Source organism: Cadophora gregata (assembly GCF_030347475.1).
Source record: "Cadophora gregata isolate MNR1 chromosome Unknown scaffold_15, whole genome shotgun sequence".
In the NCBI taxonomy this organism is placed as follows: domain Eukaryota; kingdom Fungi; phylum Ascomycota; class Leotiomycetes; order Helotiales; family Ploettnerulaceae; genus Cadophora; species Cadophora gregata.
In genome coordinates this window covers 726671-745119 of record NW_026695938.1, presented here as the reverse complement: position 1 = coordinate 745119, position 18449 = coordinate 726671, and the positions used below count along the sequence as shown (strand labels likewise).

Below are 18449 nucleotides of genomic sequence, written 5' to 3'. Positions count from 1 at the left end.
AAATCCCACTTTAATCAGGCACTGTTCACTCATCGTCAACGCTCATACGAAGTTTTGGCTTCCAATTCTATATTCTCCCTCACTTATGGTCTTCGTCCAATGCTCTGCTAATGTATAGCCTTGAATAATGTCATTTCTCTACCTCAACGAAAAGAAATCTAATCCTCCCGCACCCAGACCCCCACCGAAATCCATGATCCCAGCATCAAAGGCGTCAAGAGGGAGACACATCCAGTCATCGCCAAAAGTCTCCAAGCCCATGCCATCCGACCACATTGACATATCACCACCGCCAAAATCATCCAGCATCTGCTGCGGCACCATCTGTCCGAAATTTGGAACGGCATTCATGTTGTCATGGACTTCAAAGTGAGCGCCTCCCTGCTGATGCTGCGTGTCGTTTTCATTCTCACTCCCACTATTCTCAGCCGTCCTTGATCTCCCAACACGGAGAAATCTTTTCCGAAAAGCTTTGACATGCGTCTCTAGGAGAGAAGCATATCGATTGGCAAGATGCAATTCGTCGACCGGGTCAGATCGAAGTGCAATAATGAGTTTCTCAAGAAGATCAAGTGACATCTGCGCTTGCTGACTCCGGGTACCTAAGCCAGTCGCTTTCAACAAGAGAATTGATGCCGATATGATTCTTGAGAGTATTCGCACGGGGCAGAATCTCAAAAGGCCTTCATCGTTCAGCGAGATGACTTTCTCGAGGATCTTACGGCTTCCATCGACAACTTCTTGTATGAATCCCCAATCCACGGAATGCCGCTCGAAGACCGAAGTCATCAGATAACCTTCCTGATTCGGACTCTTGAATGCCCGGTCTACCACAGCTTGTACTGAAAGTGCATTGATATAGGTTCGTGTGAACTGATACTCGATAAACAGCATGTCAAGAAGTCGCTTATCGGCTAAGAAGAGGTCAGCACAAGCAATATGACATGCAGATATATACTCGACCTACCGACAAGATCTTCATATTCCTTGCGCCAGTCTTGAAGCAAATGTCCGAAGTGCTCCAGCGATGTCACGTAGTTTCCGCTACGAAGCAATTGCTTTGTCGTTACAGGAGAATATAGCATATCGCTTGCAGTTTTCATGAGGCGGGTGAGCGCAATCCATCGTGACATCACATTGTGCCACTGCCTTTCGGCTTCCGTCCCAAAAGTTTGCTCTGCAGAATCCGATATGATTCTTGGTATCATAGACGTCCATCCCAGTCGTGATGCTAGTTGGTTGACGTATATGTAGAGCAGTCTTCGAGGCCGAGTCTGCCTTAATTCCACGAACTCCGCGTCCTCTCTTTGTTTTGCAGACTCGAAGGTTTGTGACGACAAATCTCGGTTCTGTAGGCGCTGATCGGAGACACCAAGCTCGTGTGCAAGACTTAGAGCAGATCCAAGCATCATCCTAGTTGTGTTAGTGGCAAATTTGTTACTCATTTGTGCCTGGGTGGATCAATATTTGGACGTACCAGGACATTCTATCGGATCTACGTGCCGCATTTTCTACCTCTTCTAAGGATCCGTTCTGGCCTGGGCGATAGAAATGTCAGTCTGTTTTAAACAGTAAGGCTAGGTTCACCGACCTTTTTCTACTTGATGGCTCATACTACCACCTCTGCTCATGTCACAGTCCCACCCGTCAACATCAGGAGCAAAGTGCAGTGCTCTTGGATGCCATTCCGTCATCAACAGCAAGCTCTCAATAGTTCCAATGGACCTCGTACTAGCATTCGGACCAGAATCCTCCCCGTACATAACTCTCATGAACAAAGTTTTCCAGTATAGCCAGAATTTTCGGTGAATATCATCACTACGAAGCATTCCTCCTTCCCCATGGAGAACATGATAGCGTGAGGAAATGGTCAAGATGGTTGTACAAAGCATTGGCTCCGAGGATATGAGAGCAGGATGATTTTCGTGGTTCGAGAAGTAGTCCAACAAGATTGGTGATAGTGGCGAGAGATTGCGGAAGAACCTTTTTGTCTAAGACTCAGCACTTCCACGGTGGTGCGACTGCATGATTACTTACAGGTCAACATATAGCACAGCTTCTCGTGCTGTTAACCATCCTTCACGAACGAAACGGTACTTCTTCCAGAGCTCAATCATTTCGTTGGAAGGATCTGTAAGAGCCTGAGCCGGCGATGTGACAGTCGAGTGCGGAGTCGGAATTGCATTTGCGTGGCCAGTGGGATTGCTTCCAGTTTCACCATGTGCCAAGGAATTATCGGTGTTGCGTTGCAAGTTTTGCGAAGGTTCAAGAGACTGTCCTCTACTATTGAGAGCAGAGGGGTCCTGTCGCTCCGCAGCTTCAAAAAGCAATGCAAGGGCGTCATTCGGCTTGGATACAAGAGTATGGATAACGTTGTCAGTCAGATTCCGCCTTGAACCAGAAGGATAGCGTCTGCCGCCCGCGTTCTCAGTACTTCTCTGAGAGCGATGGGAGCGATGAGAGTAAGGACTGTTCGCTTGGTTAATCTGACCTTCTCCCGGCGAAGTTCCATTTGCAAAAGGCGAGTCCACAAAATCTCCAGACTCAGAGGCTGCTGGTCCTGCTGAAATATCTCTTAAGACTTCCTCACCATTCATCCCTGCTAGTTGCTGAGCATTCGTCGTAGAGGCGTATTGTGTATGTTCACGAGACTGGAACTTATCCGGAAGTCCTATATCTCGCTTATTTCGCTTCGAGGCGAGAACGCACTGAGACTGGATGCTCTCTCTCTTGCATCGAGCACAAGGCGGAGGTCTCGGATCATCTCAACAGCTTCCTATCAGTATGATCAAGTATTAGAATATGAAAGGAAAATAACTTACCATCACTCCCCCGATCACACTTCGCTTTGCGGATCCGACATGGTTCACATGCTTGATAGACGCGGCGCTTGCGTTTCGACGATGATCCCGCTGGCACTGCTTCCTGAGATGGCGAGCGTTCCGACATCTTGGTTCTTGTACCTGGCCGACTAATTGTTGCGAGGGAAAGTGGCGGAGATGCAGACACGATGGGGCCTTCGACTGTCTACCCTGACAGAGGCGGACAGGGAGCAGTTGATATGCGGGGGAGCGCGGATAAGTCCGGCTCGCTTGACTTGTGTTGTTGGGGGAAGCGGGGAATTGCCCCCTTTTTCTTCACAAAACGCGGGGAGGGCAACCTTGGCTGTTCTGCACCCCGCGATTGTGACTTTGATTACTCGGGGTTGAGAAGCCAAGAGGCTTTGCTGGCTCTAGATGGATCTCTTACTGTCCTAAAACTTCCATGAGAAATAAAATATCTCTGGCTCGCTACCATTATACATTCCTGCTGAACCAGATACTTTCCAACGCTGGTCACATAAGAATATAACAGGTTGTGGGTTGTTGGTTGATGGCTTCTGATGCCTTCTTTGTAATTTCCACTGGCTTCAGTTGTTTATATCGCAATAAACCCGTTCGCTTAGCCCCTGGAGAATGGGGTAAATTTGTGTGAGTGCGCCCAAGCCACACGAGTGAAGCAAAAGTTCCAGAGACAAAATCGCGCAGTAATCTCTCTTCCATGACTTCCAAACGAGTGGAATTATCGCAGTGAACTGTGCTCGAGACAATATATCGATATGCAGCCCAAGTAGACAAGCTTGTGATATCTCAGCGGAAGCTTTCTCAAGAGCTGTGGACCTAAGATCGTGTGATTTCATCAGGTACTGTATCTGACTGATATAGCTGAAGGTCGAGCCAGATCATGTTAGTAATAAACCATATTTTAGACTTTACAAATGACTTGGTACTGATCCCAGACAGCCTGTTGTTGTTTATAACACAAATAATACACAGGATCTCTCCTCTAATTTCCCCATGTTGTCGGCAATACATCCAATCCGCCCCACCCATATACTCTCAACTTGCTATTTCAAAGCTGTGCACGCCTCGATTCATGTCCGGTAATAGGCAATCCCTTCTCCTCAAGTTCTTTCTCAATGACCTTCCATCTGCCCAAGCTTCTCTCCCTGTCAATCGGGGTGATACGCCTTGCGTAGATACTGACATTCGGAAGGGTAACGAGGTCTTCCTTCTGGCTGAGAACCTCGACCAGCTTACGAGGTTTGGGTGGGATGATGAGGAACTTCAGGAGGGCGGAAGCGGTCTTGGACGAGTTGAGGTGGGCGTCTGGAATGCGGATACCGGTTAGTTGCATCATGCGCTTCAGTACCTGACGGATTGTTAGTATCGAGAGCACAATTACGAATATCGAAATATAGATATATGACTTACAGCAAACTTGATCTCAGGGTTCTCAAGTGAAACTTCCAGCCAGGACGATCCCCAGGAAGCAATCAGTTCCTCATAGGTAACTTCCATAGCATTTGCTTGGTGCAAAGGATCCTCAGATGAACGATCAGCATCAACGTCTTCCTCACTCTCAGTAGGGTTCCTTTTCTCTAAAGTATCCTCTGCAGCTGGTTCCGCATCAGGGCGCAGAGGATCAATAGTCGAGCGATCAGCCGCAACATCCTCCTCGGACTCAGTGGGATTCTCATGTTCAGCAGTTTCATCCCCAGCCTGGGTAAGAGACTCCACGATGTCCTCCAGCGGCGGCGCAGCATCCATGAATTTGAGCACCGGCCCAGAAGATGACTGCTCGAAAGTAACATCGAGGGTCAAATCCTGGCCAGGTGCATGATTTGAGAGCTGTCCTAGTGGCAAACCAGCCTCCCGCAGAGCGAAAACCTCGACCATAGCCCTGTGCAACGCCGCCGTGATCTCGTCGTTATCGGTCTTGACATCCATCGGCACGAACGGCGCATACAAATTCTCCGGATCCCAACGATCCTCGCTCCAACCAACTCGCTCTAAACCATCCCAGGTAGACGCAGGTTTGTATCCAGAATACTTCCCAATTTTGGTGGCGCTCCGATGTCTGAGCCTAGCAGCAGCTCTCTCGTCCTTCTCCAGATGCTGTTCCTTGTTCTTTGTCTGATCGAACACGCTTTTATCGCTGTATGGATCTTCCAATCCGGGAGGATTGTCTGTTCCCCATATCTTCCTGCGGAGCTTCTCCGTCAATGTCACTTTGCCGTTCTTCGCGGCTCGGAGAGTTGATGTCGAGAAAGGGGAGGCATGGTGCTTGCACGCTGAGCAGAGGTATGTGGATGGTCCTTGGACTGTCGCTCTCGTGCGGAGAAGGTCAATTGACCTGTCTAATCTGGCTATTCGACGCATGGTGTTGTGCTGTATTGTTGAGTGAGGAATGCCGATGGCGATGTATGGGCGGGCTTAACTTTTTGACAAGGAAGTCAGGCGAGGTCCCGCTAGCGCCGTGTAGGCGGACCAGCTGAGGATGAAGCCATGCGACGACATTATTGCAAGGTCTAAACAATGTTGCCGCAAGAAGTTACTTGATCATACAGATGATGTGTTAAGGTCAAAAGAATATCGAGATTTCTACACTACCATTTTGAACCAGACTCCATTGGAATTGAACCTCATCGGAGCTCGACAACATGAATCACCTCACCACTCTCCTGGCACTATTGCTGCTCATCACATCCAGTATCGCAGCTTGTAAGCTCTCCCGCGGCTCTACTATGCTTATATCAATTCAAAATGGGAGCTAACATTCTCCAGCGCCACCTAGCTTCTGCAAATGCACTTGCTTCACCAATAGCACCATAATCCCGCTCTCGTCCCACACATCCACCAACCCATCCCTCCTCAGAAAGCACCCACAGGGCAACCCACCTGTTCTCAATACCCGCGCCACATCCGCCAGCTGCCTGACCTGTAACAAAGCCTTCTGCCTCTCGCAGCGTCTGCCTATCTGCAAAGACGCTGAGGAGAAAGACGTGCTCACTACGTGCTTCCAGCGCGATAGCAGGAAGGATCAGATTGTGGTCCTTACGTTCATTGCGGGCACGCTGGGCCTACTGGGATGGGCGGCGGTGAGGAAGGTGTTGGAGGGGAGGAAGAGTGAGGGTGTGAGGATCGGTGATGGAAACACGGCGTCGGCGGGGACTTATGCGCCTGTTGGACGGTAGGAAGCTAAGATGGGAGGGGATATAAATCTATTGGTTTTCATGATTGAAGAGACCTTTACTAGAGGGGTCGTGGCTTGCCATGGGCTTTCGTTCGACAAATTTGGCGTGGGCAGAGACGTGGTGAGGCTGAAGGTTTTAAGCTGGTTCCAGAGCCTTTGTCTACCCAGAGCATTTCTACGATTGCTACGAGTGCCGAGCCAAGATAGAGAATTGGGGTATACCTTCATACCAGGCGGCTGGAAGTTCAACTTTACCGACCCCAGAGCTTGAGAACAGCTGGCTCTCTTGTGCGCACTGTCTCCAGTTGAGGTTGGTCGGACATGGCAGAAGGTCGTGGCCACTAGGGGGTTTGTATGATTTGACTTGATGTGTACGATGACAAAGCGGAGCAAACTGTCTTGGTCCTCTGAGTTCTACATGTGATAGTAGTGATGGGTTACAGCCGAATAAGTTGACCACGATAATGATTTACAGGTCAGTGTTCGAGTGATGATCTTCGCATTCTCTATACCTAGCCTATACACACATCGCAAGCCCAGGCAAGCCATCCGCAGCATGAAGATGCAACGTAGAAAACCACCAATGCGCCAGCCTATTTGCCCGTATGAACACATCCCCATGCCCTGACAAAAGAAAGAGGTTCTCCACCAACCTAACGCCAAAGCCAGTACAAGATGCATAACAAGCGGCGCGAGTGCGACTCCTTCTCAAATCCATTCATGCAATCGTATCTCGTTCGTGAAAAGAAACTTGTTCAATTTGTGGTGATTGTCTCATTGGGTTATCTCTCGCGCAGTTGAGTCTGCAGACCAGCCGAGTTGCTTTCCGTCATCATCGCCGTGATCTCTTGCCGCTGGGGTTTCGGGAGTGATCATAACTTCCGGAGTAGTGCGTTCTTGCTCAAGCTGAGCGGGACTGATAGTATCACCATTTGTGTCGGCCGAACCGTTAACTTTCAATGTGGCAACACTCTCCTCCAATGTGCCAGCTGAATTTTGAGCATTAATGTTCTGCCTTGAAGTTTCTCCATCAAGATGTTCAATGTGTCTGGCAGCATCCTCCTTGTCTTCCTTGCTATCCTGGGAAATCATAGTTGCAAGACTTTGGAAATTGAAAAGTGAGTCTGGACCTGCATCCCCACCATCTGTGCTGGTATTGCCTGCTGTTAGATTGACTCCAGAGGCATTGGGCGAGTCGATTGTGGATGAAGAGCCATGAGTATTGAATTCGTTCCGGAGACTGCCAGGTACCGACTCGACAAAAGATGAAGCAGGACTTGAGGCATTGCTCATCTGGCGGAGATGAGAAGGTCTGTCTGGAGCTGTAGGAGAAGCTGAAGATTGATGTGAGTCGTTAATAGCTGCAAGGGTGCTTGTATCGAGATGCCTTGCGCCAGGTATGCCGTAGCCACTTGCTGATCCTGGGAAGTCTATAGGTGCAGAACTGCTGGATGCTGATGGAGCACTTGGAGGACTACGGTCCACACCCTTTCCTTTCGACTCTGGCACCTCGTGATCTTCGAGTGTAACCTCTCTCTGAAGATTGCTTGCACCGCTATTGCCCCTTCGCCTACCAATGCTTAAACTTGGCAAGGACAAGGATAAGGCACTCCCACTAGCAGAACTTGCTCCACTTCCATACACTCTCCTCTCCTTCTTTTCCTTTTTCTTGTCCTCTTTGGCCTTCTTCTTAGCTTCCTTAGCAGCCTCTTTCTCCATTTTCTTCTTCCTCTCTTCTTCAGCAGCAAGACTCTGCCTGATGGCTTCCATCATCATCATCTCCTCGAGATCCTCCATCCTACTCCGATTTCTAGCCCCCCCTGACTCTTGTGCCTCTCTACGCATTAGATGAAGTTGATCTGATACACTGCGTGGGGTAGGTTCATTCGTCGTTGGGGAAGGAGTCGCCGCACCGCTCGTTCCAGGGCTGTTTTCACCGCGGTGACTTCTCCCAAAACGATTCCGTCCGCTGAAGCCAAAGCTTCTTTGATCCACTGTGGCTCCATTTCCTATCAGGTAGGCCGCAGTATGTAAGGCAGTCGCTGCTGCAGACCGTCTGGCCAAGTGGTTTCTGGCACTTTGTAACTTGGTGGACCAATCCGGTCTAACCTTGTCAGTCGTGATGACCGTCGAAGCATTTGCAGATAGCGAAATGGTTCGTCGCCTTTGAGCAGACGGTGACAGTGTTGGGCTTGCCCCAGTAGAATTGATCGAAGTGGATGATGACATGGCTGAAGAAACATTGCCCACAATCTGGTTCGCGTTCGCATATGCGAGACCTCTTCTAAATGGTGGATGTTCATACGTGACACCGAACTCAGGTTGCTGGCAATATGGGCAGCAGGCAGGTTCCGAAACTAGTGCCTCTGAATCAACGTTTGCTTCTGTTGGTGGAGGTGCCGGATTCGAAGGGTCGTGGTGCTCCGGGGGGTGCGGATCAGGCCTCTTGATCTGGACAAAGCATTCCGAGCATATTGGCTGGTCACAGCATCTGGTCTTGTTGAGATACGGAGGATAGTACATGAAGCAGATCGGGCATTCTGCGGAATCTTTGTACAAGTAAACCTCGATGGCCTGCCCGTTTACGTATGGATCCTTAGGAAGCTGAATCTCGCGGGGAACGATTTCAGACGAGGGTGTGTTTTTTGAAGCACTCGTGAGAGAAGCTAAGGTCTTTGATCGAGGACGAAAAGGCGACGACGAATGCGCTGGTGCAGGGGACGGAGAGCTAGGGGAAGACGCATTGGAGAATGCTGGATGTGACGGTGAAAGAGTTGCGGAAGCATCAGAAGCCGTAGAGTGCGACCGTGATGATATAGGAGGCATGAGATTATTGAGATTATGGTTGGAGGGGTTCGCTGATTCCGGAGATAGGGGCCGTGTAAGGTCATCTGAAGGTATCTCATCCGCAGCAGGAATGGGAAGACCTCTGCCAGCAGCAACCAATTGATGTTCAGTCCATTCTTCCTTGAAATCATCCAGTCCTCTCCAAAAGGGAGCCATCCTTCTTTCAATCTGCGAGAAGTTAGTATATGTGAGATACTACCCATTAAACCAACATACCATCAGCTGCCTCACAATCGCCTTATTGAAGTCTTCTGGGCCAGTGTACACGCCCATCGTTACCAGATATCCGCCATCAACATGTTCCTCTTTCAAGCTCCTCTCTCTCTCCTTCACCCTGGCAACTCTCTCCTTTTCCAGCTTACGGGCTTCCCGTTCCTGCTTTGTCTCCCGCCGTTCCGGTACTTCATTCTGAGAGCTGGTTCCAATTCCCAAAAAAGAAAGGTCCGGCCTGCTGCCTCTGCCGGTGCGCGAAGAATACACTGGCGCAGGTCTATCCGCGGGCGATGCTGGCCCACTTACTCCGGCCGAGTCAGTCTGTCGAGCGTTGGCAGAAGAGGATTCGGGACCCCGCGCCTCTCTGGTGTTGTTATTTCCCATGGTGCAAGCTCACGATCCGCAAGGCCTGGATCAACTGAACATTGAGGCCGAGGGTGAAGGCAATAAAGGGGATGTTCGAAGGGTCGAAAGGGAGAAAGCCAGAGGCTGGGTTGGGGTTTGTTCGATTGACGTGGATCGGACCCACGATGAGTGCAATGCAGGCCAACTCGCCAAGACCTTACTCAACGTGGGGTGCTTGTGCTTGCTTGCTGGATGGAGTGTGGATCACACGAGCCTGAAGTTCAAGATGAAGCTGCGGCAAAGAAGGTGTTGCTTTGCTTGTGTGGATTTGCTGGCTTGAAATGTGAAGAATGATCGATCAGTCAGCTGCGAGGTCGGTTTTCGTTGCAAGCGGTCATCCGGGAGAGACGTGCTGCAGCCGTGTTGTTGAACTGGAGTTCGGTGTGGTGTGTTGACTCGAGTCGACCAGCAGCCCGGATTTAGTAAAATAATAGTGCTGCGCTTAGATGCCTTACTTCGGTTGCGCAGGCATGTGAAGGCCGGTAGAGATGAGGACGAGGGAACGGTGAAGAGTTTCAAAAGGTGAAGTTTTCGTTTTCCTCAGAGTCCGAGTATATGAGATGGAAAGTCAAAATATGACGCTCTGCTCTTCAGCGCTGATCGGGAATCGGATACGCGGCCGAGCTATCCAAAACGAGGGGCGATGTGCATAGATAGAGTGAGCTGGAGCTGGAGCTCTCGCCAACCTGAATCTTGTCAAGCAAGTAAACGTTGTGGTGTCCTACTGGCAATGTTGGAGATCCCGATCAGTTCTTGATGGAATTGTTATGTTGTCTTGGGGTGTGTCTTTGTTTGTCGTTTCACGAGTAAACCTTCTTTCACGCCAGCGCGCTGCCCATGTTACAATACAATACTTCTCTGGAACAGAGGCAGCTATTATTATTGGCAGGAGGCAGGAAGCAAGAGGCAGCCAAATTCCAGTGCAGTACCTCTACCTCCCTACTCCCTACTCCCCACTCCCTACCTAGTCAGCGCCTTCCAGGATGACATGTTGGAACAAGCTTTGCCCAACTTCGACCCAATCCTGTTTTGAGATTGGGAGCAACGACCAAGCAGCGTGCCTGGCTCTCCCCTCCACTTTCAACCTGCAAAATCAGCCTGAATTTTCAAGTCATGTCATGTCTTGTCATGTCATGCATGCGGGAGAATTAGGTACAGATATTTGTTAGGCTTAGCCATGGTTGGCCAAGTCACTTCTACAGCATAAGACGCCAGAGGAAGCGTTCCTTGCTTCTCTAGCTCGACTGGCTAACTTCATAACTACCTAACAACCTTTAGACTCAGCGTTGGTACCCGAGCCCTCATGCACAATGGGATACTTTCCAATTGAACTAGGAGGACCCTACAGTATCGTACCCAACTTTGCTTCCGAAACGTACCAGCGGTTTGGCTGGTTGGCGTCCCGCCAAGCTGGTTGTATGCAGTGTCAAAAATCTTGTTGGCTTAGTAGCTTATTTCATTGTGCAATTACTCGGTACCGAGAATTGGACATCAAGTACGAAGTCTAGGTTTGCATTGTGTTGCTATCAATAATGACTATCAGAGCTTATGAGTGTGGTTTTGGCTCGTTCTCTCGTATTATCGATTGGACTGAATCTTGTGGTGTCCAAGGATATTCCAGCTGCAACTTAACCAATAGTTGGCACAGAGGTTGCCTCTGAAAAGGGGTTTCTCCTATTCTAGTTACACCGCTTCACGGCCACTTTGTTGACCGATGGCCCTATGGATGGGAGTTTCAACTAATGTTCTGTACAGTAGGACCGAAAGGCGAGAAATATCTGAGAAGAATATCCCGTCTTCCAAGATGGCTTTCCCGAATTTTTCCTATGCTACAGCCATTGATAGTTTTGTGATAATATTCAGGTACTTGAGGCTGTTCCGAGTACCTGTATATCAATAGTGCTTTGAGTTGTGCTTGATATCCGGATTCGCTTCTGGACATTGAGGCGTCTTCAATGTCTGCAGTCTGCAACGAATTCTGGGCTTCCATCACCCATTAAGAGACAAGGTTCCTAGAGGTACGAAATATTGGAAAACAGGCCAATTACTATTCACATTGGTCTTTCCCAGACCAGGCAGCCTCATACTGAACAGAAATGAGCCGATTCAAAAGCATCGACTGCCTGTCTCGGATACCCCTTTGGAAGAGCTGGTGGCCCCACCCACACACCAGCCACCAAGTCCACCAGCCACGCAAGAGGGGCACACACTCCGCTGATTTGATCGCTGAGAGCGATAAGAGATGCTTAAATCCTTGTCAGGTCCAGATCTACAGGGTTCCTGACCAAAAGACACGCTAGGCATTTCGGGATAGCATCCATAAGGTAAAGAGGGTGGCCACAGATTTCCGAACCCTAGCTTCTGTGGAAAGTCAAAGATTTAGTACTGTCAGGGTTGTGATTTTAATTAATTATATTTTTAATTAATTAATTAATTTTTAATTAATTAATTTTAATTGGACCTTTTAAAAAATTAAATTAATTAATTAATTCTTATAATTAATTAAAATTAATTAATAAATACTAAAAATTAATTAAAATTAATTAAAAAAAATTAATTAAAGTATATACTAATACGATAAAATAGTTATTAGAGACTTATAACCTAATTGAAATTCACTTAAATTCACTTAAATTCACTTAAATTCACTTAAATTTATTAAAAGTTACTTAAAGTTATTAAAGGTATTTAATTATAATAATTATATAGAAGCTTCTAGAACTAAGATTTATCTATATAAGCAGAGTAATTTCCCTTGAAAATTGTAAAATCTTTTATTTTTAGTTAACTACTCTAATCACTTAAAAACATACTACTTTAAAACACACTACTTAAAAACACGCTACTTAAAAATACTATACCTTATAATATACTACTTTATAATATACTACTTTATAATATACTACTTTATAATATACTACTTTATAATATACTACTTTATAATATACTACTTTATAATATACTACTCTATAATATATTACTTTATAGTTATTATAATTTTCAGTTTTTATAAGAGAAATATTATATTAATTAAAAAAATGGAAGGTTTTTCTTAAGATTCTTCTTTTATTATTAATAATAACTCTTCTTTTAATATAGAAGAAGATAATAATACTTCTAATATTAACGAAAATAGTAATATTATTAATATAGAAGAAGATAATAATACTTCTATTATAGAAGATAATAATAATACGTCTAATAATACTATTATAGTAAATAATAAGTATATTAATTCTAAATATAATAAGTCTACTTATACTTTACCTTCTTTAGATAATGAAAAGATTTATATATTTAAAAATAAGCTATTTACTCGTACTTTATTAGATATTGATTATAATAAAGAAAGATAAATTAAAATAGTTTGTTCTTTATGTAAATATAATAATATAACTAAATTAGATGGATTTTAATCTTCTAATTATATTTAACACTATAAAATAAATCATCCTACTATAGCTTATAATATTAAAACAGAAGATAAACTAGAGTTATTAGACTTAAATAAGAATAAACCTAGTAATTTCTTTAATTTATCTAATAAAGACTCTAATAAGCGGATTCGATTAAATACTTTAAATGAGTTTATAGAAGATGAAGCTTTATATAAGATATTAAACTTTATTATTAATAATAATCTCTCTTTTAATATATTAAACTTAGAGTCTTTTAAAGACTTATTAAATTACTATAATAAATCTTCGCTTACTATTAATAAGTGGAAAATAAAGAATATTTTAGATACTACTTATAAAACTTCTATAGATGAGTTTAAATACTCTATTAAAGAGAGTATTAAAGAAAATAATTCTTTTTCTATTACTTTAGACGCTTGGACTTCTAATAATTAAAAGTCTTATTTAGGTATTATTTTAGTTTGGATTAATAAAAAGATTATTTTAAACTATAAACTTATAGGATTTAAGGAGCTATTAGAAAGTTATATAGGCTTATATTTATATAATAACTTTATTAAAATAATTTATAGTTATAATTTATAACTTAAAGATATTAGTTCTATTATAATGTTACGGACCCCTTAGCGCTATAGTTCAGTTAGCACTTATATAATAATAAAACTATTAGTAGTACTATAGGGGTATTAGTACTAATAAGGGAGCGGTGCTATTAATAAGGTAATACTAGCTAGGGAATAATACAGGGTAAGCGAGTAGTACTACTATACACTTACGCTTTAGTAGTAATAGTTACTTAGATTATAGTAGATGATAAGTTATATAATAGATCCTTAGATCCTTAGATCCTTTTATAGGAAAACGGATCTAAGGATCTAAGGATCTAGTATCCTAAGGGATCTAAGGCGAATAAAGGTTCTATATAAGACTAGTATATTTGCTATTAGATAAGAGCTTCGTGCTTAACTTTAAATAGTATTCTAATACTTAGTAACTATCTTCTATCTATATAATATACCTACCTCTTGATTATTAGAGATTAACTATAGCTTTCTATATTTATAGTAAGTAAATACTGGACTATTATACTTTAAGTACTTTCTTATTAGAAGTACTAACTTATAAAGATAATATATCCTCTATTAAAGGATTATTATTAAGTAATAACTTAGCTACTACTAGGACTCTTAATACTAAAAATATACCTAAGATCGCTACTCTGAATCTCTATAGTAGAGACTGATCTAAGCTTAGAGTATATCTTACGTAGGTTAAGCTCTATATAAGCTTTAATAGTTACTAGTTTATTATAGAGATTAATAAAGTCCTTTAGGCTTTATCTTTTCTCCGGGGATCTGCTTTTAATTAGATTAAGACTTTTCTCTTAGACTATATTTAGAACTGAACTAAGGATAGAAGAGTCTTTATAGTAATAACTAAGGAATCCTAGAAGATCTTTATAACTTTTAAAGGTTTTAAGTATAGGATTAACTATATCTTTAGTAATATTAATTAGAACTATACTACTAAACGGAATATCTAGAACCTAAAGTAGATTAGGTTAGTGACTATATATATTACTATTTTCTAGTAATTCACGAATTAGACTAGCTAGAATAATAACGCCCTTTAGGTATAGTACTATAAAGAGTTAAAAGATAGAGTAAAAGATAAGATAGTAAGATTAGATATACTTACTAACTTATAAGAACTTATTAAGATAGCTATTAAGATTAATAACTAAAATTATAAGAGAGCACTTAAAAAGAAAAGCTAATACTACTCCGGAATATATATATACTAAGGAAGGGGAAGTAATAATAAGAAACTGTTCTATCCTTAGGAAATAGAACTTAATATAATATTCCGGAAACTAAGTTATTAAGGGAAGCTATATAGCAGCGGGTTATCTAAGAAAGTTATAAGCAAGTGATAAGAGAAAAAGCTATACTTTAAGTATAACCTCCCTAGTTATATAGCTAGCTCTTATTAATAAAAGAAGTCGTAGATAAATAAGAAATATACTAATATAATAAGATGTAGCTCTTATAACGAACTAACTTAATAACTTACTATAATATATCGATATATAATTATAGATAAGCTCGAGGAAGATTATATTTATACTTAGTTAAGTGACTTTAGTAATAGCGAGCGGGATTCCGCGAGTGTTATAAGTCTGCTTAAGGAGGATATTGTTAGTACGCCTCCTAAGGACTATATATATTAAGATAATAATAGCTCTAAGCCGGATAATAATATAGAGCTAATACTAAGTAATAGTAAGGAAGAAGCCTAGAAGCTAGAGTAGACTCTAGAACTAAGGCTACTTTAACCTGAACTCTTAGGACTAAAAGTAGGTGAAATTTAGGAAGTTACTTAAAGGGAAGAAAGCTTATATTAAGTTAGCTATAATACTTATTACTAGACTAATATAGCTACCGGGGTTACTTATTAAGAACCGGGCCTTATTAGCTTAGGGGGTCTACTATAAGAGGTAAAGTATAAAGTAGTCTACTAAGACTATAAGCGTATTAGATAAAGAATAGCCGGTAGCTAGGAAGGACTAATAACTTTTATATAGTACTTATTACTCTAGAATACCGCTATTCTTAATACTAGTGCGCTACTAGAGGTAAGCGAGAAATAGGAAATCATAGTAGAAAACCGATATAATAAGATATAAGTTCATATTAATAATAATAGTTAATACTATTACGAGATATATAACCTAGTAATATATACTAAACTTAAGATAGGGCTTATATATAAAGTCAGCTTAAGCTATAGTAATTAAAAAGTATAAGAGAGTGTCCTTAACTATAGTGTATATTAAGAGTACTTCTATATATAGTAACTTACTACTATTAGGAATAAGTATCTTATATTAGAAGTTAAAATTAAGGGAGTTAAGCTTTAAGTAATAGTAGATTCTAAAGTATAAGGGAACTTTATATCTCCTACTATTATACTTAAATACTACTTATCAACTAAAGTAAAAGATAAGGGATACTATCTAGTACTAGTAGATAGTAAGATTACCTCTAAGGGACTAATCGAGGTTCAGATTACTCTAGTCTATATAAGTATTACTAAGTACTCCGAAATAATCTAGTTCGATATTATTAGGATTAGAAGGTATAATATTATCCTAAGGTTACTATAGATAGAAAAGTATAACCTTATTATTAATTAGTAGATAGGAAAACTTAAGTTTAATTAATATTAAAACTACTATTATCTACTAGGAATAGAAGTAATAAGTATTCGAGAGGTTAGCGCTACTTCTAAGGAAGAGCTCAGATACTAAGATAAAAGTCTACTAATAAAGGATATACTATTAGTATATAAGAAGTTTATAGTACTATTTAAGGAGAAATAAGGTATTAAAGCCTTACTAAAACACTAGGACTATGATTATTAGATTAAGTTAGAACTAAGTACTAAACTGATATTCTAACTACTTAGGGAATATTTAGTAATAGACTTAATAATAATTAAGTAATATATTAATAAAAACCTAGTAAAGGGATTTATCTAAGAGTCTAAATCTCTATAAGGGAGTAATATTTTATTCGCAGAGAAGAAAGATAAGAGGCGATAAATATATATTAATTACTATTGATTAAATAATACTATAAATAAGGATTATTATATACTACTATTAGCTAAGGAGCTGCGAGATAGACTTGTTAGAGCTAAGATTTTCACTTAGCTTAACTTACGAGGAGTATATAACCTTATTAAGATAGCTAAAGGTAAAGAAGAAAAAATAATATTTCGTACTTATTTTAGTTACTATAAGTATACAGTTATACCCTTTAGCTTAACTAATGTACTAGCTATATTTCAGCGTCTGATTAATAATATTTTATAGCTATACTTAGATATAACGTGTATATACTATTTAGATAATATACTAGTTTACTCTAAATCAGAAGAGTAATATATAAAGGATATTATAGCTATTCTCTAGAGACTAGAAGATACTTACTTATTACTTAAACTAGAAAAGTATAACTTTTATATAGATAAGGTTATCTTCCTAGGCTATATAGTTACTACTATAGGATTAGCTATAGATCCTAAAAAGATTAAAGTAATTATTAAGTAGATAGGGCCTACGAATATTAAGGAAGTATAATTATTCCTTAGGTTTACTAACTTCTATAGGCGATTTATTAAAGACTACTTAAAAATCGCTAAGTTACTTATAAAGTTAACTTATAAGGATAAGGAATTCTACTAGTCCGATAGCGTACGAAAAGTGTTTAAAGTACTTAAAGTAGCTTTTATTATAGAACTAGTACTTACTTCTTTTACCCCTAATAAAGAAATACGTATAAAGATAGACTCTTCGGACTACGCTATTAGAGTTATACTTAGCTAGCCGGGTAAAGATAGAAGATAGTAACTAGTCGCTTACTATTCGCGGAAACTATTACTAGTAGAACTTAATTATAATATATATAATAAGGAGTTACTAGTAATTATAAACGTAGTATATAAATAGAAAGTCTACCTTAAAGGCGCTGCTTACGAGGTATAGATCCTAATAGACTATAAGAATCTTATTTACTTTACGATTACTAAGGAATTAAACTAATAGCAGGTTTATTAATATAAAACACTCTCTACTATTAAGCTTCGACTTTCTTATATTAAGGGAATAGAAAATACTTAAGCTAACGCTCTAAGCTGGAAACTAGAGTACCTTATAAATAAAACCTATAAATCTTATACTATACTACAGAAGGATAGCGATTTATTAGTTATTAATAGCTAATAGCTAGCTATAATAGGATAGCTAGTTATAGAGAAAATCTAGAAAAGCTACGCTAATAACCTAGTTATAACTAAATAGTAATATTAACTAAGCGAAAGGTTCTCTTTCTTTTTAGAAGGAACTCTCTTATTCTAGGGATAAATCTATATACCTACTAGGAATAGGATTAAATTCATTATATACTAATATAAGCTACCCGCTTATAGATACTAGAGGGTAGCTAAGATATTATCTAAGCTATCTAGGGAATACTACTTCCTAAGTATAAGGAAGGTAATTAAAAATATAGTAATATTATATGATATATATATCTGGAATAAGGCTATATACTATACTCCGTATAGACTTATAAAGTCATTAATAATACTACCTCGCTTATAAAAATTAATCGCTTTAGATTTCGTAATTGAGTTATTACTCTTAAGAGATCTAATTATAGGAATTATATATAACTCGATCTATATAATAATAGATAAGTTTACGAAGTATACGTATATAGTACTAGTACTTAGGATATAAGACGCGCTTATAATAGTATAAGTATTCCTTAGAATAATCTTTATAAGCTATAGAATATTAGATAAGATTATCTTAGATAGAGATAAGCTCTTTACTTTAAAGTTCTAGAAAACTCTTATTACGCTCTTAAGAATAAAATAGAAAATATTAACTATATTCTATCCTTAGACTAATATATAAATAGAACGAATTAACTAGATAATAGAGACTTATCTTTAGTATTATATAAACTATAAGTAAGATAA

At 40.7% G+C, this 18449-nt stretch overlaps 4 protein-coding genes across 4 annotated transcripts; 1 reads left to right on the top strand and 3 right to left on the bottom strand.

Annotated features, from left to right (window-relative positions):
* Positions 1 to 138: 138 nt before the first annotated feature.
* ONS95_004863 (uncharacterized protein) lies at positions 139 to 2949 on the bottom strand (the record flags this gene model as incomplete). Its single annotated transcript, XM_058498241.1, has 6 exons — positions 139 to 914; positions 968 to 1413; positions 1478 to 1538; positions 1592 to 1983; positions 2038 to 2764; positions 2823 to 2949. The coding sequence occupies 6 exons, from the start codon at positions 2947 to 2949 to the stop codon at positions 139 to 141; spliced, it is 2529 nt and encodes an 842-aa protein (XP_058351752.1).
* Positions 2950 to 3891: 942 nt separating this feature from the next.
* On the bottom strand, positions 3892 to 5201 carry ONS95_004862 (uncharacterized protein; the record flags this gene model as incomplete). The annotated part of the gene is made up of 2 exons (XM_058498240.1): positions 3892 to 4191; positions 4254 to 5201. The coding sequence occupies 2 exons, from the start codon at positions 5199 to 5201 to the stop codon at positions 3892 to 3894; spliced, it is 1248 nt and encodes a 415-aa protein (XP_058351751.1).
* A 281-nt stretch (positions 5202 to 5482) lies between these two features.
* ONS95_004861 (uncharacterized protein) lies at positions 5483 to 6016 on the top strand (the record flags this gene model as incomplete). Its single annotated transcript, XM_058498239.1, has 2 exons — positions 5483 to 5543; positions 5607 to 6016. 2 exons carry the CDS (start codon positions 5483 to 5485, stop codon positions 6014 to 6016), a joined length of 471 nt encoding a protein of 156 aa, XP_058351750.1.
* A 773-nt stretch (positions 6017 to 6789) lies between these two features.
* SIP5 (SNF1-interacting protein) lies at positions 6790 to 9459 on the bottom strand (the record flags this gene model as incomplete). The annotated part of the gene is made up of 2 exons (XM_058498238.1): positions 6790 to 9030; positions 9079 to 9459. The coding sequence occupies 2 exons, from the start codon at positions 9457 to 9459 to the stop codon at positions 6790 to 6792; spliced, it is 2622 nt and encodes an 873-aa protein (XP_058351749.1).
* Between the last annotated feature and the right edge of the window lie 8990 nt (positions 9460 to 18449).